General features: G+C 39.9%; 1 protein-coding gene across 1 annotated transcript in view; it reads left to right on the forward strand.

Moving 5' to 3' along the window:
* The window catches only part of LOC118801973 (HERV-H LTR-associating protein 1), a 31,003-nt gene extending 7,631 nt beyond the window's left edge, over positions 1–23,372 (forward strand). Inside the window, exons 5-14 of the mRNA XM_036562388.1 lie at positions 6,917–7,000; positions 7,221–7,304; positions 7,396–7,479; positions 8,893–8,949; positions 11,260–11,334; positions 13,919–14,140; positions 14,357–14,458; positions 19,278–19,470; positions 19,729–19,811; positions 23,329–23,372. Coding sequence (XP_036418281.1) covers positions 6,917–7,000; positions 7,221–7,304; positions 7,396–7,479; positions 8,893–8,949; positions 11,260–11,334; positions 13,919–14,140; positions 14,357–14,458; positions 19,278–19,470; positions 19,729–19,811; positions 23,329–23,372 — 1,028 coding nt within the window. The remainder of the gene's footprint in view (positions 1–6,916; positions 7,001–7,220; positions 7,305–7,395; positions 7,480–8,892; positions 8,950–11,259; positions 11,335–13,918; positions 14,141–14,356; positions 14,459–19,277; positions 19,471–19,728; positions 19,812–23,328) is intronic.
* The last annotated feature ends 443 nt before the right edge of the window (positions 23,373–23,815 follow it).

Here is a 23,815-nt window from a genome sequence, read left to right on the forward strand (position 1 = left end):
TCTGCAGGGACTTTTTTCCTTTGAGTTCCCTATGCAAGTGGATTATTTCATACCTAATCTCCTCAGATTCAGTATCGAGCCTTGCATATCACCTTAGTGTAACAGTGACAGGCAGAGGCATGTAAGGTTGGAAACAAAAGGTTTCATTTATTTTTATCCACACCACTTTAAAGTTGGGGGTTCTAATTTAATCAGTTTCATGTTTTATTTTGTTTTCTTTTTTTTTTCAAACTGAAATTTTTCAAGTTTAAGTCTCAAGTCCAAGTCGAGTTGGGAGTCATTTAAGGGTGAGTCAGTCAACTCGGTCTATAATACAAGTCGTTGGCTCGACTTTCTATCTCTGGGAGAGCACAGATATAAATCAGTGATTTTAAGATTGGAAGGATGGAAGAGTTAAAGTGGCAGTAGGGACACAAAAGTAAAGAGTGGACAAATAACTGATAGATTTAAAACTGTACTTAGTTTTGGAGGCTTTTGTGTCATTTGTTACGACCTGTCTAGGGGTTTGAGATGATCATAACATAAAAAAAGACAAAAGACGTTTAAACAGGTCAAATCGTGTTATTTTCTTTTTATGCTGCTCTTTTGTGTGTACGACACAGGAGAACGTCAGAGTGGGCATGCGCCAAAACAATAAACATAACAAGCCTAGCTAGAAATGTTAGATAACTAACTTACCTATGCAAACATAAAGAAACAAAAGTACAGTCAGTCTTTCCTAACTCCCTAACTATACCAAAAACAGGAGAAAACAAGATCAAAAGAAATGGCACCCACTCCTACAACCTGGTCGGCATAAGAGTGAACATTTACAGAGACAGATCATGAGCTTACAGTTTAACTGCAGAGATAACTGGGTATAGAACAAGAGGTAAAGCTAAGCTATTTCATTTGAGAGGAGAGTAGAAAATCGCTAGCAATAAAACAAACAAGCTGCGCTGCGGTTCGGATCTAAAAACAATCGCCCCAAGCCGCCATGGAGGAAAGCCTCGATAACATCCGGCGCAGCCGTCGAAGATATACGCCATGCAATTTCAGCCAGCCAATCAGATGAAATTTCGTTACGGGACTCCAGCCAATCACACGCACAAGTGGGAGGGTTCCTAATAAGCGAGAGAATAAGAGAGAGAGAAAGAACGAAAGGGAAGCAAGCAAAACATACGTCCTATATGGACGTAACACTCCCCCCCATAAAAGGTTCACACACGAGAAAGAGCATCAGCCATTACATTATCTGTGCCCTTCTTGTGCCGAATCTCTAGTGAGTACCCTTGAGCTAGCAAAGCCCACCGCATCAGCCTTTGATTACTGTTATACATGCGAGACAGAAACACAAGTGGATTGTGATCTGTGAATACCTGAACAGGCTGTGAACTAGAGCCTACATAGACTTCAAAATGCTGTAAAGCAAGTAACAAAGCCAAAGTTTCTTTTTCAATAGTCGAATACTTAAGTTGATGCTGATTGAATTTTTTTGAAAAATAACACACGGGGTGATCGATTCCCGAATTATCTTCCTGTAGAAGTACAGCACCAGCACCAGTAGCACTGGCATCTACCTCCAGCTTAAATGGCAGTGCAAAGTTAGGTGCAGACAGAACAGGGGAGCTGCACAACAGGGCCTTAATAGAGTCAAAAGCACTCTGACAGTCAGTTGTCCAAATAAAAGAACGCGCAGAACTCAAAAGGTCTGTTAAACGAGAGGCAATACAAGCAAAATTTCGACAAAAACTCCTGTAATATCCAGCCATTCCTAGGAAGCGGCGCAGTTCACGTTTTGTAGAAGGAACAGGGAATTCTTGAATAGTCGCAACCTTGGCATTTACTGGGCGAACTTGACCCTGTCCAACTTCCTTCCCCAAGTAAACTACGGTGGCTTTTCCGAACTCACATTTGGCTAAATTCAAAGTTAATGAAGCTGCGTCTAAGCGCTGAAAAATCGTTCGAAGAACAGATAGGTGCTCATCCCACGTTTCTGTATAAATGATTACATCATCGAGGTAAGCTTCACAATGGGATACATCAAACAAAACCTGATTCATCAGTCTTTGGAATGTTGCGGGTGCATTTTTCATCCCAAAAGCCATCACTGTGTATTGTAGAAAGCTATCAGGAGTAACGAAGGCAGAAATATCAGAAGCTCGAGCTGTCAAAGGCACCTGCCAATAACCCTTAAGTAGATCCAGCTTACTGACATATTTAGCTGATCCAACTCTATCTACACAGTCGTCAATACGAGGGAGAGGAAAAGAATCTGAACGAGTCACTGCGTTTACTTTACGGTAATCAGTACAGAAACGTGAGGTACCATCAGGCTTAGGAACTAAAAGACAAGGTGAGCTCCAGGGACTAAAACTAGGAATTGCCAAACCATTATCAAGGAGATATTGGACTTCTGACTTCATAATAGCACGTTTTGTTGGATTTATTCGATATGAATTCTGTTTAATTGGAGCGTGACCATCAACATCGATGTCATGTTCGATGACATGAGTACGTCTAGGAACATCTGAAAAAAGGTTTGGAAACTCTGCAATCAAATTTACCATCTCCTGTTGCTCACTGACAGCGAGACCAGATAAAAATGAGGACAAGTCACTTAAAATACTAGAATTTGACAAACGTGCACAAAGTGCAGGAGCCAAACACGCATCTAAACCATCAACACCAGAGCTCGAAAACACAGAAACGGATGCAACAGGAAGGCTAAAACCAGAGTTATCAGAGGAGACTTGTTTCAAATCATCTGAGGTACTTTCTTCTCGAGAGACATAAGACTTAAGCATATTAACATGACAAACTCGCGTTTTTCGGCTACGGTCAGGAGTACGAATGACGTAGTCTGTATCACTAAGCTTGGACTCGATCCGATAAGGACCAGAAAACCTAGCTTGTAAAGAGGAACCTACAAGTGGTAATAGAACCAGAACATCATCTCCAGGCTGAAAAGCTCTAAGAACTGTTCTCTTATCGAAGCGCCGCTTCATAGTGCTTTGAGAAGTAGTTAGCGTTGATTTAGCCGCTATACAAGCTGCATGCAGACGCTCCCTGAACTGACTGACATAATCAAGAACATTTTGATTCGGCTCCGACTCTGACATCCATTTCTCTTTCAAAATCTTCAGCGGACCTCGAACAGAATGACCAAAAACAAGCTGGGCTGGGCTAAACAAAGTCGACTCCTGAACAGTTTCACGAATAGCAAAGAGGACTAAAGGCACACCTTCATCCCACTCATTCCCTGACTCAGCGCAATATTTACGCAGCATGGACTTAAAAGTCTGATGGAGGCGCTCTAAAGCTCCTTGACTCTCGGGATGATAAGCACTGGAAACTTTATGTTTGAGCGAAAGCTGTTGTAAAACCTGTGCAAATATCTTGGACATAAAATTTGACCCCTGGTCTGTTTGGATACATTTTGGAAGCCCGAAAGTAGAGCAAAATTTAATCAAAGCTTTAATAATGGCTTTGGCCCGCAACGTGCGAATAGGAATGGCTTCTGGAAAGCGAGTAGCAGCACACATGATTGTTGATAAAAATCGATTTCCTGACTTGGTTCGCGGTAAAGGACCAACACAATCTAAAATAATTCTCTCAAAAGGCTCTTCCATCACTGGAATTGGGTGCAAAGGCGCAGGAGAGATGGTTTGGTTGGGCTTCCCCACTACCTGGCACGTATGACAAGATTTACAGTACTTTACTACATCTGCTTTCAAACCAGGCCAAAAGAAATGTAATATACGCTTATAGGTTTTCGTGACACCAAGATGTCCAGCTAGACAATGATCATGTGCTAAACTTAAAACTTGCTGTCGACACACTTTGGGGATAACAATCTGACATACGGCATTGCACTCTAGATCAGCAGGAGGAGAAGGGGTCCATTTACGCAGCAGCAAACCTTTATCAAAAAAATAAGCCACATGCTTATCACTAGTAGACGACGTTTCTAAACCCAGCTGCCTACATTTATCCAAAGAAGGATCTGCTTGTTGGGCCTCAATAAGAAAATTACGAGAAGCTACACAGTCTACATCTACATACAAAGCATGAGCACTCAACTTGGGAGTAGATTCAGCTATAGGGACATCGAAACATACAAGCTCTGATTTGGATTCACGGGAGGGCCAAGTTTCAGCAGCCATAAACGTGTCACCCAAATCCAACTCATTACCTTTGCGCGCCTGAGCACGTGTCACCGCACATGCAGGAAAAACAGAGGGAAATTTCTGAAGCAAAGCGTCTTCTCCAGCAGTTACTCTAGGCTCGCTAATGACTTCAGGAACAGGAGTTACCTTTCCACCAGCTAAGTCATTACCCAATATAAATGTGATACCAGCAACAGGCAGATGAGACCGAACTCCAACCTTAACTTCACCAGAAACCAAGTCAGACTCTAAAAGTATGGAGTGCAGTGGAACAGAGACAGGACTAAGTTCGATTCCCTGAACTAGGACATCATAACCGCAGTATGTGTCGTCTGACAAACTAAGAACGTTATCCAAGATAAAAGACTGAGCTGCTCCTGTATCTCTAAGGATGGTAACAGGCTGTTTATCATCAGTAGCTTTAGAAGCGGAAACGTACCCCTGCAGAATAAACGGTTCAAAACCTACATGGCGACATTCATCATTTAAAACAATGGGGCGGCTGGCAAACGCAGCAGACTGTATTAATGCTACACTTTTTCGAGGAGGCGAAGTCTGTTTTTTCTGAAGTACACGGCAGTCAGCAATGAGATGGCCAGGTTTATGACAATAAAAACACTCACGCGTTTCCCTAGAACGCGGATATGTACTTTTACGAGTGTCTTGATTATCCACGGCCAGATCAGACCTAAAGTGACGAAAGGTTCTGGACTTGGTCGTCTCATTGCGAGCCAGTACAGGGAAAGTGCTTTTGTGTGTCAAAGCAAACTCATCAGCAGCAACAGCAGCATCAGCAAGACTAGAGAATTTCTGCTCGTTCAAGTATACAACCAGGTTCTCAGGCAAACAACTCTTAAAATCTTCTAAAAGCATTAATTCCTGCAACTGATCAAACGTAAATACTTGACTAGCGTTACACCACTTATTAAACAGACGTCTCTTCTCTCTAGCGAATTCTACATAAGTCTGGTTGGCTGTTTTCGAGTGGGCTCTGTAGTTTTGTCTGTATGCTTCAGGAACAAGTTCATACGCACGTAGCACAGCAGATTTCACTATTTCATAATCTAAACTCTGTTCAATCGGCAGAGCAGAATACACTTCCTGAGCTTTTCCCACTAATGTACATTGTAGCAGAATTGGCCGAACTCCTTGCGGCCAACGCAGTGTTGTAGCAACTCGCTCAAAAGCAACAAAATATGAATCAACTTCAGATTCACGGAACTTTGGGACCAACTTAATATGTTTACTCACGTCAAAAGCAGCAACCTCATCAGCATAAGGTCGAAATGACACAGAGCGGCGTGGTGACGGTACCGGACGCTCCACAGCTGGCGTAGCAGCAAATAACGGCGGAGCAGAGGTGCGTGGCGCCGGAACAGGCTGCCCTGCGTTTCCTGCCTCCAACTCCAGCCCCGACCCCGGCCTCCGCCCTGGCCGCTAAACAGACCTCCTCCACAACACCCGCACCTTCTGACACAGGACAAGGCCCCTCAAAAAGTATGCCCCTCGCCACCAACACGCCAAAGATAGAAGATTTAAGCTCTGCTTTTCTAACGTTACGGTCCACCCCAATATCATAATGCTCTGCGAGTTGTAGTAAATCAGCCTTACGACACTGCTCAAACTGCTCTACGGACGGCGCACTAATAAATGCACTTAATGAAAACATCACAGCCCAAGACACATCCCCACACACACACAAGAAAACAGCCAAGCAAACGAGTACCCAGCACACAACCAAAAAGAGGACGAGCCCCCAATTTATGTTACGACCTGTCTAGGGGTTTGAGATGATCATAACATAAAAAAAAGACAAAAGACGTTTAAACAGGTCAAATCGTGTCATTTTCTTTTTATGCTGCTCTTTTGTGTATACGACACAGGAGAACGTCAGAGTGGGCATGCGCCAAAACAATAAACATAACAAGCCTAGCTAGAAATGTTAGATAACTAACTTACCTATGCAAACATAAAGAAACAAAAGTACAGTCAGTCTTTCCTAACTCCCTAACTATACCAAAAACAGGAGAAAACAAGATCAAAAGAAATGGCACCCACTCCTACAACCTGGTCGGCATAAGAGTGAACATTTACAGAGACAGATCATGAGCTTACAGTTTAACTGCAGAGATAACTGGGTATAGAACAAGAGGTAAAGCTAAGCTATTTCATTTGAGAGGAGAGTAGAAAATCGCTAGCAATAAAACAAACAAGCTGCGGTTCGGATCTAAAAACAATCGCCCCAAGCCGCCATGGAGGAAAGCCTCGATAACATCCGGCGCAGCCGTCGAAGATATACGCCATGCAATTTCAGCCAGCCAATCAGATGAAATTTCGTTACGGGACTCCAGCCAATCACACGCACAAGTGGGAGGGTTCCTAATAAGCGAGAGAATAAGAGAGAGAAAGAACGAAAGGGAAGCAAGCAAAACAAAACATGCGTCCTATATGGACGTAACACATTTTATTTTTAAATATATTTCCTTTTTTCTTGATGCTGAAAAATGAATAACTTGTACTTAATGGCCTTTTTGACTGGAAGTAAAATAAAGGAAGGGTGATCTCTGACTTTGCATAGTACTTTACATGTAATTACAACTGAGTATGCCTATTGCTAATCCTAAGCCTAACAATAATAACACATACACACACATGCACACACACACAGAGTGCATCATCAATATTAAACAATATGAAAGTCCAAAGTAAACTAAAACATTCTCAAGCAGGTTGAAGATATAGTAATGTTTTCTGTGTATTTCCCTCAGGGTCCCAGCATCTGTTCTCTGTTCTGAGTGTCACGTCACACAGCTCTATTGCGCTGCACAAACTCACCCTGCTGGTCTACAACAGTAACTACACACACATCTCTTTCCCTTCCATCAGTCCTGAGGTGGAATATCAAGAGGACTTTGTGTTGTTTTTGTTGTCTGAAGTTTAACTGTGTGTGTGTGCTATTTGTGTGTGTGTGTGTGCGTGTGCGTGTGTGTGTGTGTGTGTGTGTGTGTACGTGTGTGTGTGAATGTGTATGTGTGTGTGTGTGTGTGTGTGTGTGTGTGTGTGTGTGTGTAGTTTCTGATTTTCAGGACATTGAGAGCAGTTTGTTTCCCATGAGATACTGCTACTGTGTGACAAACAAAACCAATGACCTCACAGGTTAAAAACATTATTAAATACAGCACATTAAGATCCATTTATTCGTTTGCCTGCTACAGTGGAGAGCTTATAGCTGAGTGTGTGTGGTCAGATTTTACAGCTATCCTGTTGGATGTGATGGGGAACTCGACTAGTTATTTACAGGAGCTGTTCAAATCCAGCTCTATCCTCTCAGGTATTGGCAACACACACACACACACAAACACACACATGGCTACATAATCGCAATCATAAATTCTAACACTCATAATATCATTATGCTACAGAACTATAGTTCTATTCATGGCTACATGACATTAACACGTAAACTCTGGACTGTAACCACAAATAAACAGTACAAAAGCCAGAGAGCAATTTAATTTCCAGTCAAAACAGCCTTTAAGCACAAGTTATTCATCTTTCAGGAGAGATGAGATATAATCCACACACATAAGGAAAGGAAAATGACCATTAAAAAAAAAGGGATGTGAGACCTGGTAGACCACCAAAACTGTCACCATCATATGAACAGTATTTAGAGCTGTCCATCCTTCCATTGTGAGAACACAACTCAACACTGTGAGTCTGAAAGGATGTGGTCTGGCCCAGTCAGCCCCATAGCTGCGATGTAGCGTCGCTTAGGCAGCCAGCCTGAGAAGCCTCGTAGATTCGGCGTAGCTCTGCTCATGCAGCCAAAAACCACCAGTCCAGGCAGCTGCAGTTCACCATCCACCAAGCACCCAGCCCAGACCGTGAGGTCACGTCGATCAGGTCCCCAGTCCAGAAAGCCTCGTAGCCGCTCAAGTGGCCGGCCCAGGCTGCATCATAGCTATGATGTACTCTCACCCAAAAGGCCAGCCCAAGAAACTTTTGAGCCACAGTTGGAAAATCACTCTCGGCTGCTGTCTCAGTGGATATGATAGCAAACTCCTTAGCCAGCAGGGAAACAACAAAACACATACACAAACAATACAAAACAAACAAAAAACGGATATAAAGTGGCGGCCATATTGCGTCTTACTTATAGCGGAGCATGCACACACTTGTCTGTCAAGTAGCTCTTACTGAGAACAGGGCACACAAGAAGAAAATCTGCAAACCAAACAAAGTAGCTGCTGGTGTTCTCAGAATAATGTACTGACCACCCTAGAGTCCAGACCTCAACATCACTGAATGTCTTTGGGATTACTTGGATCATGAGAAGCGGAAAATGCAACCAACTAAGACTGAACTTTGAAGATTTGGGACAATGCCCCCGCAGATTTCTTTAAAAAATAAGTCTCACTAAATGGTCCCTGGTCATAGTAAACAGGATTCACCATATCATAGCATTAAAAAAGACAAAATTCTTGTTTTCCTGCAATCTTCAATTGCAGTTTACTCCTAATAATATAATGTTTCACCTCCCACTTCCACTACACCTTTCATCAAGCAAAATGCTCAGCTTGCTCAGAGACCCTCCATAATACTTGCCACTTGGAAATGTTGTAGTGAACTTTCTTCTACCCCTACCAATTCAGACAGCCTAATGCCTTTCTGAGCAAATGTGCGTGTGTGTGTGTGTGTGTGTGTGCTAAACTCCTAATGCCTCTTTGTGTTGTTGCTGCAGTTAGCCAGAAGAACAGCTCAGACTGCATCTACATCTGTGTAATGGCTGGAAAAACAGGTCAACTATAATACACACTCACACAAACATCTACACACACAAAACACTGCTTCTGTGAATTTACAGTAACACTTTTTACATTCAAATTCAGTGCATATTGATATATTTATGTTTTCAACAAAGGAAAAATAATTCAAATATGGCATGTATTAATGTCTATTTTATTTAAGCAGATCAGTCAAAACTCAAACGTATATATATATTGACATGCCAAAAGTCACGGGACAGAAACCGTGTAGGACCCCCTCTAGCCTGGTGAAGTACAGCAATTTGACATGGCATAGATTCCACAAGTGGACGGCAGACGTCTGGAGGGATATTGAGCCATGCTGTCTGGATAGCCATTCATAGCTCCATGGTATTTGTAGGTGCAGGATCTCAGGTGCCAATGGACCTCTCCACCACATGCCATAAATGTTTGACTGGGCTCATGTCAGGTGGACTTGGAGGTCACACCATTTGTTGGAACTCTCCAGAATGCTCTTCAAATCAATTCTGGACAACTTGGGCCTGATGGCACAGTGCATTATCCCGCTGGAATATCCAATCATTGTGGGGGTACATAAAGTCCATGAACGGCTGCAAATGGTCACTAAGCAGCGAAACGTAGCGGTCACTGGTCAATGATGTGTTTAGGCGGACCAGTGAACATACCGCACACCAGTACAGAACCACCACCAGCTTGCACAGTGCCTTGTTGACATCTGGGCCACACACAAACCCTTATCATCAGCCCAAAACAATTGGTACTGTGACTCATCAGACCACGCCATGTTGCTCTAGGGTCCTCTAGGTTCCAGTTAGCAACCTCATGAGCCCAGGTCAGGCACTCTGGTTGGTCTTCCACTCCCATCCCATGGAATCTAAAGAACGTTGCACTGACTTGTGGAATACACATTGTACCTCTTGCATTGAATGTGGATGTGATTTCTGCCAGAGTCCGCATTCCCAGTACACACGTGACACTGTGGATTGAGGAATGTTAAATGCCTGCACAACTTTAGAAATGGAATGTCCCATTCGTTTGGCACCCACTATCATGCCTCATCTGAACTCTGATAATTCACATGGAATTGCCATGAGCACACTGGCCAGTGTTCAGTCTCATCCACAAGATAACACCTCACAACTTTTACAGGTGTGGGCGATCCCAAGCTGTCCCCTGAGGTAAAGGCACTTCATAATCAATTTACACGCTGCTATCTCATGACTTTTGGCACGTCAGTGTATATATACACACACACACAAAATACACTGTATGTTCAATGGTTTGTAGAAACCCCTTCTTATTAGTCAATTCAGCTGCATTAAGGTGCACACACTTCTGACACAGGAGTTCAAATGGACACACAGCTTGTATAGTCTCCATAGAAAAGCACTGACAACAGAACAGGATGCTCTGGAGCAGCCCCACATGAGCCTGAGGTCACCATGTATAATGCCAAGCCTATAATAATGCCAAGTATAAGGTCCACTGACCCTGAGCTATATAGAACTGACCCTATATATATATATATATATATATATATATATATATATATATATATATATATCCTATGTTCTGCTCTATGTTCTCTACAGTTCTGCTGTCCTCTAACCATTCATTAAAAGGACCACTGTTGTATAGATATTTTTAGTTGGCAGACTATTCTGAATTAGTTTAATATACATGATAACTCTTTACAACTCTGTCTTTATGTAAAACTTTACAATTTAATATACTATATTGTCAAAAGCATGTGGATACTCCCCTAATTATTGTGTTCAGGTGTTTCAGCCATACTATTGCTAACAAGTAAATAACATCAAGCACATAGCCATGCAATCTCAATAGATAACATGGAGCACCGGTGGCCTGCATAGAGTCCTGACTTCAACCCCATTGAACACCTTTGAGATGAACTGGAATGACTGCAAACCGGGCCCTCTCTTCCAACATCAGTACCTGGCTCTTTTGACTGAATGGGCACAAATTCCCACAGACACACTCAAAAACCCTGTGGAAAGCCTTCCCAGATGAGAAGAGGCTGTTACAGCTGCAAAGGATGTGATGCAAAAAACATTAATGCCCATGGTTTTAGAATGAGATGAAACAAGCTTATATGGGTGTGATGGTCAGGTGTCTACATATTTTTTTCCATATAGCATAATTCTTATAGTAAAAGACATTTTAGACATTTTTTACCTTTAGTTTTAGTAAAATCTATTTAGAGACTTCATAAAACACTTTAAGGATCCACAGGAATCATGTACAGGTGACGCATGTTTTGTGCTTTTCATTTTCTCAATGCCTTTTCTTTGTCTGTTTAGACAGAGATCTGTCGCAGCTGTGGGATTCTGTTCCTCCACTCTTCAACCACACCATTATAGAGGACACACACAAAGGTACACACACCCACATACACACACACATCGGCTCCTGTAAATTGTGGGGACATTACATAGACTTCCATTCATTTCTTGGAGAATTATCTAAACCTTAACCATAACTACTACTAGGCTAACCCTAACCCTGAAATATGTCTTCACCTTAAAATGTAATGATTTGCATCATTGATTTAAAGGTTTATGCCTCACTGTAGGGACCTTTCTGTAGGGATCTACATACTGTGCAAACCTGCGCATTTTTTATTCTTTCTGTATGATAACATCTGTTTGGGTCATATCATAATTATAGAGGAGAAGTGATACAATTTTGCTCGAGTGCGGCTATAGAAATCCGGACCTCTCTGATACCGCTCCATCCTACAAGGATAACACATGGTAAATTCCTCAGCTCCACTACTGACATGCTTAAATTTGTCAGTATTAATACATGTATCCTTGACTTTATTTGATCACTTATATATTTATAATGTTTATAATGCATGTTTATGGTGATCTGACACACTTTATCCACTGTGAGAAAACACATGTGGACTAACTAAAACTCTACTCTCGCTCAGTGAATTTTCTCTCATCTGAGCCATAGACCAACTGGTTAAAGAAACAAGTCTACATGCTAATGAACATGAGTTAGCAAATTAGTGTTTTTCAGTGTGACAGTGGACGCACTTGTGAATGCAAAATTGATAATCTCACTCCTCACCCAAGTTGGCGACACTGTTAAGCTGTCATACATTTTTTTTGTAACATAAATCATCATAAAAAATTTTCAAATTTCCAAGCCTGAGGCCATTAACTGACTTACTGCGGCCTTGGTCAATATCCACTTATCATTACTGTCATATCAAAACCTTACAACACTTTCTTCCTTTTTATGCCATTTGAAAATGCCAACTGCCCTTTTTCTTACATGAACATTTCAAATAGTCCAAAATTAGAATCTTGTTGGTTAACGTACAATCAGGACCACCAATATTTGGACGTAAACAAAGTTACTGTTATTTTAGCTACCACAGGATATTGGGAATTCGGACGGTTGAAATAAATAACGAATATGAGTATTTACATCTAAACTATTCTCTCTCACTGTATGCACAGTGATGTCATACAAAATGTCAAATATTTATTTTTTCATTTTTTCATTTAACTGAATAGTTTTGATAATTTACTTCAAAGTGAACATGTCATGACTAGTAAATAGATAATATTGATAAAGCAGATGTTATCATTCAGGGGTGACAGTACAGCTCTACATGGGCCACCAATACAGCAGCCACACACTTAATTTAACCACAAAGTTAAAGCAGAATTCCACTTATTTTTTGTATAATTAATAATATTTTGTATACTTACAATGGTGAAGAAATAAGTTTTTTTTGGGTACTTTACCTTACAACGCTCTGCATCTACCTCTCTACTATGCATACTTTAAAAATACCTTTCTGTGAGGTAGCCAGTAGAAGCATTAAACACTTCGGATGTCTGCTTCCTATCAACACCTCTGTGAACAATTCCAACTCCATTAGTTTCTCTAGAATGGAGCATTTCACATCAAACCACTCGGAATGACTTTATTTACATCTTGATTTAATGACAAAGAAAATTTGAAAAATCAAATTTCAAATCAAATAAAAAACTTTAACAGTGAGTGTGTTTACATGCACACCAGTAACACAATCATTATCAGATTTCGGCAGTTATCTGATTACTCAAGTCATCATGGAAACAGCATACTCTGGTTTCTTAGACAGGATTAAGGCTTTTTTTTTAAATTATTGAATTCTAGAAATCTGATAAAGAGAGCTGGATTTTAGCTCAGTAATCAGGTTTCTCAGTGCATGTATACCCTTACTCTGATTTCTTTCATTTGTCTCAGTCTGTGCATGTGCAAAAGCAAAGCACTGTCCCAAGTAGCGTTTAACACAGCAGCCGTGAGATGGCAACAAAACACTTTTGGAAGCTGAAACTAACTAAATTCTTCACAAAATGAAGAACTTGAAATGTTCTTCATCTTCTAGATTATATACAGTCATTGTTTTCTGTGGAAAAGGACTCCTTTTTTTTTAAGGAGTTTGAGTTGTGAGTTACGTCCTATTCTATGAGTTTATTGGTAGGATGTGAATCAGAAATTCAATAATTGCCTGACTCATGTAGACTCAGAGTTTATCATTCTCTGATTATCCAAGTGCATATAAACACATATAAACACATATAAACACGTTGAACAAATTACTGACAAAATCAGATTTTCGGCAGTTATTGGATTATTAAGTGCATCTACACACAATCAACGAAAATGGGAAAAAATATGACAGGCTAAGACTTTGAAAATATAAGTAAACAAACATCTATAGGACACACTAGACTCACTGAATTTTAAACAGTTAAACAATTCTTAATAGAGGGTACCAGAGCATCATCAGCACCTTCACTTCCCATTTCCCTGCTGATGCCAGAACATTTAATTGTTTTAATTCAAAAATTAAAATTATAACTTTTAATTTTTTATTTTTATTATTACTTTTACTGTTTTTATTTATTTATTTTAAGAGTCAATTCTAACCTCTCCTATTTTTACCCACAGGTACCCCTAAATCTTCTACCCTATCCCCTGCTGTTTCTATAGCCACGCAACCCTCAGTTGTCACCATGACAACTACACCTGTTGTTTCCACTGTAACCGAACATTCTGCTGTTGCTTTGAGAACTGTGGATACCAGCGGCCCCATGTCAACTGTGCAAAGTACCTCCGAAACCATACCAACTACTGTTCCCATAACACCCGTGCCTTCTAGTGTTAGCATGGGTACATTGGATTCTGTTCCCATGACAACTCACCTAATACCTGCTTTGATGACAGCCAGACTCAGTGAAGTACCCACAGTAACTACAGCTTCCAAGACAACCACTGAAGTTAGTGTGCCCATATCAACTGAACCACCAACCACACCACCGTTCAGTACTGTTACCGGACGACCTACACAGGCTTTTGTTTCTGGGACAACATCCTCTGCTATTTCAGCAATAAAACGACCCACTCCTGTACCGATGACAACTCGGCCTACTACTGATACCACGACAACCACTCCAGCTACCACCAAAGGTCCGCCAACAGACAAACCAGGTACTCAAGTACAGTCCTCACACATACACATTTGGCATACTATATATATTTTTAAAACTTGTTTTCATACAGCTCTATTATATGTACAGCTATTAAAGTACTTGGTTAACTATCCCTGATGCACCTGTTTGTTACATTCTATTACGGACAGTCAGGGAAAAAATACACAAGCCAACAATTCAGTGAAAGGGCTCTACAGTGGGACAGTTTTGCTCGTATTTTAGAATAAGTATATTATATTATACTATGCTACAACAAGACATGGGTGCCTTAACATGAACATGTTAATGACGCTTTGTTGAGGACGTGACTGAGAAGGCAGAGTTAGTGGAGGAGCAAACCTATGTTGAGGGCACAATGTTCCCAGGGTCCTATGTTCAGTTCTTTATATGATACATCATACCTTGATATGATACATTAAGGGAACCTATGAAAAAGTTCCCAAGGTCCTAGTTAACATCATGGAGTCATCAAAAGTCAAAAAAGGAACAACACAGCAGATTTTTCAATACAAGGGCACTTGCTTCAGCTAGGCTAGCCTCAGTGAGCTAATTAGCTAGCTAAGCAGACTTTGTAATCCAAACCATTTTTTGAGAAGTTGGAATGTAGAATTTACCTTTTTGAGATGGTATAATGGGAAACAGTGAGGGCAAGTGGAAATGGTGAGGGACATGAAGGGCATCTTAAAAAGAGCATTGAAATGGAGAGTAGATGTTGTTATTAGAATAGAACAGAACCCTGGGAACATAGCGATGACCCTGTAACTAGGGTAACTACTCTAGTTTGCATTAGCTAGAAGCAAAACAATGTTCTCAGTGTCTCTGTTCACAGTGTTATCTCAACAAACTAGCATCTTGGTTCCTCATCACCAGTTCTGTTATTAGCATTAGCTCATTAGCTCAGTAAACTCTCTTTTACTCAAGCACAGTGATAAAAAGATGTCCCTTGGCTATTTTTAAATAATAAGACATGTTTTAAACGTATGCCTCTGTGGGCTGTTACATTTTTGCGAACACTAAGGAATTTATACATTTTTTAGCCCCTTAGCACAAGTGCACCACCATGTTTCTGTATTATGGCATGTTAATATCAGGCGCAAAGCTTATTTTCTTTCCTTAACCAAATATCTAGTAAATCCTATGGATATATCAATAAAAATCAAAAATAAATCAGAATGCATGTCCCTAATGTATTAAGCATCCCCATGCAAATGCAACATAATCAAACTGTTATTTAAACCTTTAGGTAACATTGACCTAAAGCCTAACCCACGCCATCACTCCTCACATTCACAAAGATTATTTGAACTATTACATTTATGAGAACTAACCATTGACCTGGTATTGTAACCAAATTTGTTAACCATAATGATTGCTATAACCTAATTCTAATCTGTAATCATAAAACAAAATTAACCATAACCAAAGACCAAAAATGAGCTAAATAAATAATAAAAGTAAATGTGAAAGGGTCCATATTGTGAAAAATACAAATTTTCCTCCCTTTTTTAAAAAAATAAAAGAGCTTAATGTAGTATGTAAACACTGTTTTAGTCCATATAAAAAAACAGCCTGCTTTGAATTCATTGTTTTTGTGATGTCACAAAAACCAACTCAATTACATATATCTACCTTCAGCCTACATCTGTTTACTCCCACCCATTCACAGTGAAGTTACAAGGAGTGTTTCAGCCCACATTGCTTCTTGTTGAAGCATAATACAGGGCCGCCAATCAGAACAGAGCTCAGTAACAAATACAGCCTGCCTAAGTCTAAGACATAAAGAGCGGATGGAAATTGGTCATGAATTAAATGAATGATAATTTTTTTGGTACATAAAGCCAGACAAAACTTTATAGGTGAATTTCAGAGGAAAGAAACATAAAATGCAAGGAAAATTTAGAATATGGGCCTTTTAAAGCTGAAAAAACTAAACAGCAGATTCTTTCCTAAGACAGAATCAGGATAAATATCATTTTACAGCTTTTGACATTTTTCAGTTTTACATTTAGAGAGCACACATGCACACATACGCATGCACACATGCAACAGCTTGGCTGAATGGAGGATATAGAGTTGTCAGAGACTGACCTCTGACCCCTAATTCAGATAAAGAGCCAGTGGTGGTTCAGTGGTGCCCAGGAGGGGTTAATGTGTTGCCACAGCGATGATTTGATTTGAGAGGAGGCTGGATGGTGCTAGTGATAGTGTCCATGGCAACGCTGCCTAATTCCCCTGGAGAGTGGTTTGACTGGCAGGGTCAGAGAAGGTTAAAAGCACATTAAAAATCTCCACACACATACACACAACTCCATTCCATCTCTCTCTCACACACACACTCAGAGCACAGTTGTTTGTATCTGTACTGTGAGGGACATATTGACTTCTCAGTTGTTGCAGTGCACATTAAAAGCTCTTACCGGTTCAGGGGTCCTCGCTGAGTGATATGTGTGTGAGGAGAGAGAGAGACCCCTGCTGGGCATTATATGTAAATGCATGTGAGAACAACATTGACCACAAGAGGGCACAAAGACCTCATGTTAAAGCCTGGTCTCACTGGAATGTCTTCTGCTATTCATTTCTATGACTACAGCGCGTGTCAGTGAGTCATACTGTATTACTTAAGAATGCTGTAGTTTACTTTGCTGCTGGAAATTACAATCACAGTGAGTAGACTTTGAGCTAGTTGCTGTATTAGGTGTGTTAGATTTGGGTTGGAACTGAACTGTGTTTATGGCACAGATATTTGTGGTTAGATGTGAGAAAAGACATTCTTCCGACACGTGTTCCAAATAATTTGTTGGCATATATGTGGTGTCTAATAGAATTCCACAACCTTCTCCAAATCTCCTATTGTAAGAAACTGTTGCCTCTCCAAACATCGTCCTGACTGTGCGTGGAGGCAAAATAAATGTCCTTAGCCAGGCAGGTTCACTACAGCTCCAGTTGTTTTAAACTCTTTAACGTCCGGGTAAAGTAGTTATTGTTCTGAGTTTGTCATACCACAGAAACATGTGTTAATAACCACCCAGCGAAATTTGAAAGTTTAAGTTCGCCAAGTATATAAAATTAGGTTTAAAACTTGTGTAAAAAAAAGCATTATTCTCTGCTCTGAAATGCACGGGCATGTCAGCTGAAGTTGCTGAAACCACACCCAATCGTGGGAAAGGTGCAGCCTCTCCCAAAACTTTAGCTTGCAGCTGCTGCACCATTTAAAATGGAATGGGAAAATCTGAAAAAAAAGCTGGCAAACAAGAAGCCAATTTAAGCGTCATACTAACATTACTACCCGAGAATCAACCTCGTTCCTCTCAGTCTGCAACTGAATGGTAATATTTTTCTCCATTTACACAAGCTAGTAATACGTATTACTGACTATCATAAGCTAATAAAATCAGGCTATCAATAAATAACATGGAAAAAACTTATTTTGCAAACTCTAATGCGCTGTTGTTTTTATACCGTTACAGTGTTAAGATCATGCTAATGGTTCCAGTGCATCTTCAGCCACGTTTAACAATCCAACTCCGCAATTCAGTACTACAAAGTTCACAGTATTTTCACGTTTTTAGCAATTATTTTCTAGCATGTATAATGTGTCTATAAACAAATCTCTGAATTTACTTTACACAGGCTTTAATTATTGCCCTAAAAGTGGATTTTAGCATTTTCAGGTGTGGTCATAGCTTGCTTTAGGGATGAACCATGAATTGTTTATGTACAGGTGTGAAAGAGTGCAATTTTCAAGTCACAAAAGTGGTGATTTTGGATTATATTCTGTATTATTTTATGTTGTCTTAACAAATTTAAGTGGGTACACTGTAAAAATGGCTCATCAGATCAACCTAAAAATCTACTTCATATTGTTAGAAGCAATTGAACTATTTTTATTCAACTCAAAACATTACTTTGATTGAAAGAATCGTTCATTCAGAGTATTTATTTAGGTTGGATGAAACTAGTTCATTTACTTGTTACCACGCAAGTAATTTTTTCAAGTTAAACTGACGAGCCATTTTTTACAGTGTAAATTTAACCTAATAACACGGAGCTTCTGAATTAGTAGTCTGGCACACTACATTCAACATTCAAGCCATTCAAGCCAAGAGTCAGAGCAAAATAGACGCACTGGTCTTCTTGAGGAAAAAAGACCTGGAGCTTAATTTATAGAAAATAATCACATTTAAATCACAATATTGGTCAGAAAAATCACAATTAAATATTTTTCCCAGTGAAAACAGGAAATCACGCATCACCGCTTAAACACTCCTGAACAATCAATTGAATAGATTTTGTTCTTAATAGTTTCTAGGGGTGCCAGTAATTGTGACGCACATGGTTTGAAATGTACTTCAAAGTCCTTAAAGGTTAGAATTTCCTCATATTTTTAGTGTGACACTGAGCTCATCAACCACAAACACATTTTTTATCATCTTTATCAAGGGCACCAATAATTATGGATTTATAACTGATGTAATAAATAATGTAAAAAACTGTGGTGACAACCCCACTCAATAAAAATAGTATAAAAATCTGCACATTCAAATGGTTCATCAAGATGTCATTATTCTATATATAACCATTGCTTTTCTTAAAGAACCCCTGAAGAAGCCCTTTTTCAAGGTGTACAGTAGATGATGTGATGTACTGGATCAGATAAGGCCCCTCACTATATGCTTTGATTTAAAGATAACCTGTCATCAGTCTTGCTTCCCAGCAAGGCACAAATGCCAAGAACAAATGGTTAAACAAGACTGAGAAGAATGTAACAGCAGGGTGACATTTCTGTTGCTATGGGAGATTCTGTGCTGTCCTGGCAGGTTGCCCATGGAGATCAGAACTTTTCTATAGAGGAAGTCAGAGAGAGGACCTTAAGGATACTCTGAATGAGGACCTGAGTGGAGACAGTCCAACGGTCAGCGCGATAAAGCTGCAGCCATGTGTGTTCGAGCTGTGCAAGTTTTTCTCCCAGTGCCTCTGCAGAGGGTACAGCCACAAAACCTCTCTGCAGAGGTAAAAACACATACATGCTACAGAGTGTATGGCCACATAAGCACTCACAGAATTGAAATACCCATAGATAGTAAATGTAGAAAGTATAGCCAGATAATTGCTCCACAGAAATAACATATAGCCTCTGCAGAAGGGTGTATGTAACAAAACCACTGTCAAAAGGTAGCACATGTTCACACAAGCTCATAATTCAGTCAATTGTACACTTGAGAGTACTGCAGTTGCATTGTTCTCACTAACTTCTCTCTCCCTCTTTAGCTATTGCATAGACAGCCATTTCTGGTATGAAAAGCACACAGTAGAGGTCTGCAGTCGTGTGAGAAGAGTCGCCTTCTCCAGGAGTAAGTAGTAGCACACGGCAGATATCAACGGCACAAACTCACAAAAACTGTTACAACGTTTTTAAAAACTCCAGTTAACAATCTTATACCATATAAAAAAACAGGACAAAAACAGCAGCAAACAAAGAAGGATGAATATAATTAAATATGTAATTGATAGCAGAATTAGCCTAAAGATTCTGAAGATGAAAATCTCTTAATACAGGTCTCTTTTGTTCTTTTATTATAAGAAAACACACAGTGGCCCCAAAAAGCACTTGGACATTTATGCAATACTTATAAATGTATTACAATCATTGTGTTAGAAAACAAAATGGCACACCAAGTGGCATTTATTTTAAACAGACCATTCCAAGGCGCCTGATGTGCTTCAGATCATTATGCTGCTGATACCGCATATAGAATACCTTTGTTCACTTCTGAGTTCTTGATCCTATCAATGAATACAAGCTCACTGACACAATTGTAAGAAAAACAGCCCCAGACATTTCCACCTCTGCACTTTACAGTGACCGTAGTGCAGTCTGGTTGGAATTCTTTTCTGGGCTTTCTCCACACAGTCTACCATCAGTTTGATGCTGCATTAAAACTGCTTTCTCTGAAAAAAAATGATATTTTGTTCAACATTTTATGAAATAAAACCATTAAAGTTTACTAGTGGTTAAGATGTCGAAATACAGTTTGTAACTACTGTACTTTTCACCATTGCACTTCAAAAAAATGTATGTCTTCCTTTAGTAACAATGTTTTAGTTTAGAAAATTACACACATGGACACTCTTGCACACTCACCTTCATACATCTTGTCTTTCATTGTATCACACACACAGTGTTGCTACGACTAAAAGCTTGGCAAGGAAAATGATATCCTGCCCTTAAACGTAAAACAAGGTTCTTGGTTCCTTAGAAACTGCTTTCATTAACAGATAACTGGTCAGTGTAGATGCTGAGTGGGTCACCAATGTCGAGAACAAAGGACAAACGATCATGACCAGCAGTTTCCAAGAGAACAGCATAGTTTTAGCAGCATAGAACAGCTGGAGTTTGAGGCTCTAGAGTGGGACAGGTAGTGTGACAATGGTAATGATGCTCTCTCTCTCCTTCTTCTTTTTCTCTCCTCCCTCTTTCCTTTCTTCTCTCTCGCGTTTAATCAATCTCTCTAAAGTGTGCGATTAAGAACACAACTCAAAGCTCCCTTCATCTCTCTAACACAAATGCACAAGGGTCAGAGGCGTCCTCGTTAAAGAAAATTAGGTGTGTGTGCACTTGTTCCGTAAGAAGCGTTGGAATCTGAACTCATTAAAGTGTGTGTGTAAGACGGGGGAGAGCGAGAAAAATAGATCTCTCATTAAAGTACACCAGACATGACTAATGGTGTCTAAGGTCAGCTAAGATGGTGTGTGTCTGTGTGTGTGCGCGACAGCCATGAATCAATAAGTTAGTCAGAGGAGAATAAATAGTTTTTTTGCATGTTGACCACCAAGTATTATTATGTATGTTGAAATACTGTTGGCCACTGAGTTGTTTCGGTGCACTTTGCAATTTAGGAACATTTTGAGTTTACAACTGAATTCACTTTTACTTTTTCATTAAACTAGTGCAGAGGCATCAGAATATGCTGTGTGTGTTCAGTTCTTTTAAATTAGGGCATCACCTTAACTGCAAAAGTACTTAAAAGATATGTGATCATTAACTAAAGTCAGGTTTGGAAAAAAATGGCATAATTCCAATGAATTGAAAAGATGCTGTGCTTGATCAGGACTGTGTCAATGTTTCAGAGACAGTGGAATAGCCATGCCAACATGGACAACTCCATGGCAGCAAGTGGTACTTTTCTTAGTTTTTAAGCTTTTATTTTCTGACAGCATTTGGACTTTGAATTTATATGCAATGTTTAATTACAAAGGTTTGACTGCCTGCAAGTCAAAGCCTACTGAATGCCAAGGTGTATGAAATATGAAATTTTCTAGTTCCATTCTAGTGTGGAAAAAAAGATTTTAGAAAACGCTGTTGGTGTGGACAAAGATCTTATTCTAACTCTCGGTAATAGTAAAATAGCATTCAGAAGCATCATCACTTGATAAAATTTCCTAAATACTATTCTTACTTTAGGACAACCCCAGTGGCACAATGACATTACATTTATCTATACTGCAAAACAATGGAGATAAGTCTACACTGCAGACAAGATGTTGATGAAAACTTTTAAAATAAAATATTCCAGTGGTGTAGGTGAATAAGGAGAAGACAGACTTGAATGTGTAGCTGATTATTAGGAGCAACGATGTAGTGCGGCTTGCGCGCCGGCTAAGGCTTTTAGGAAACGGAAACTGAAATTGAGGATCGGCGAGGCTCTGATTAACAGCATGAGGTGCTGTCACAGTATTCTTAACTTTGTTTATTGCAATTAAGTTCAGCTTTAACCTTTTATACTTCAGTAACAGTAGCTCTAACTTACATTTTTTAATTTTCTCAAGTTGAGTTTCCAGTATTTGTCATGCTGGTGAAAATCACCTGGGTGAACATTTCCCTTAATGAAAGCAAGGATGAAGCATTCTCCTCAAAGCGCATTCAGCTGTCCAATGAAATTGCGTTAGTAGCAGTTCTAAAAGATGTGGTGGCTGGCTTCACATGACTGGGAGGAAGCTTGTGTTTGCCTTTGCCCTCTTAGTGCTGATGGTATCGTGTGACTGGGAGGGTCCTCACTAGTGGGTAAATTGGATGTGAATTAGTCCAGGAGAAAATTATAGAAAGATAAAAATATAGAATAATTAGAAGTTCTTCAGTCACAGTCACACCATGGCTGATGAGAGAGGTAATGTGTTGGGTTGATGAAAAGTTCATAGTGTATCATTAGTTATCATTGCTATGCCATTAAGGACTAGCTTGCAACAATTTGAACCAATTTGCAACAGCGCCTCCCTGAGGCAGACCAGTGCTGCATCACTAGTTAGTTAAGAATATCAAAGGCAGAAGCTCACCATTTTTGTGGGTGAAGCGGGCTAAACAATGACCCTAACAATGTTCCCTAACAGACAGCATTACATTCCCCGCCCCAGGGTTTTGATTTTGAGACATTCAGGGGGACGTCAAGAGGTTAATTAGGGGGCCCAGGACCCCCTAGGAACCCCTGTATTTCGCACTGTGCCGAAACAGTGCATTACAGATGTGTGAAATATCAGTTTATGCCAGCATGGCATTTTCTGTCAATCACGTTCTAACAAAAGACAGCACTGTAAAATCGTATCTATGATAATTCATCTCTGTTAGCGCTTGCAAGCAGGTTTGGGTTGGATTCAAGTTTCAAATTTAGCAGTACATGTTGGGCCTGGTCAGGTTGGGTCGAATCTCAAAGTTGGGGATCAGGGAAACAGCAAGACTGAACACTGTCAGGTTACAGAAGCTACTTTGTGCAATAAACAGAATAAATGATTCATAGTGTGTATTTTATTTCACCTAACATCTCTATCTCTCTTTCTCTCCCTCACACACACACACACACACACACACACACACAGATCTGAAGCAGAAGTGCCTGGCAAGGATGTGTGTGAAGATGTGAGAAGAGTGTGACCCTGCCAGACTGTTACTGAGCAACAGACCAAAATCCTGAACTTCCTCAGCTTTGAGAGAGAGCGAAATATATGAGAGAGAAAGAGAGTGAGAGAAAACATCTCTTTTTCTCTTTTCTGCTTGTTTGTTGAGACCATATTACTGACCTTTTTGTTTCTCTTGATTATAAATAAAAGTCCACAGTCAAATGTATTTAGCAAATGCTCTGATTAATGAAAATAAAAATAGCTTGAGCTATTCAGTGCAGTACACTCACATTTCGTAGGTAACATAATCCTTTATTAGACCCACACCGGGGAAATTCACAGTGCTACAGCAGCAACGGGATAGCAAGGCACTCAAGAAAAGAAGTAGTAAGAAGAGAATTAACAAACAAGTAATTAACCTTGTTAATTACTTAACAAGTCTACAGTTTGTTACTTGTTACTATAT

Source organism: Colossoma macropomum, unplaced genomic scaffold (genome assembly GCF_904425465.1).
Source record: "Colossoma macropomum unplaced genomic scaffold, Colossoma_macropomum, whole genome shotgun sequence".
NCBI lineage: Eukaryota > Metazoa > Chordata > Actinopteri > Characiformes > Serrasalmidae > Colossoma > Colossoma macropomum.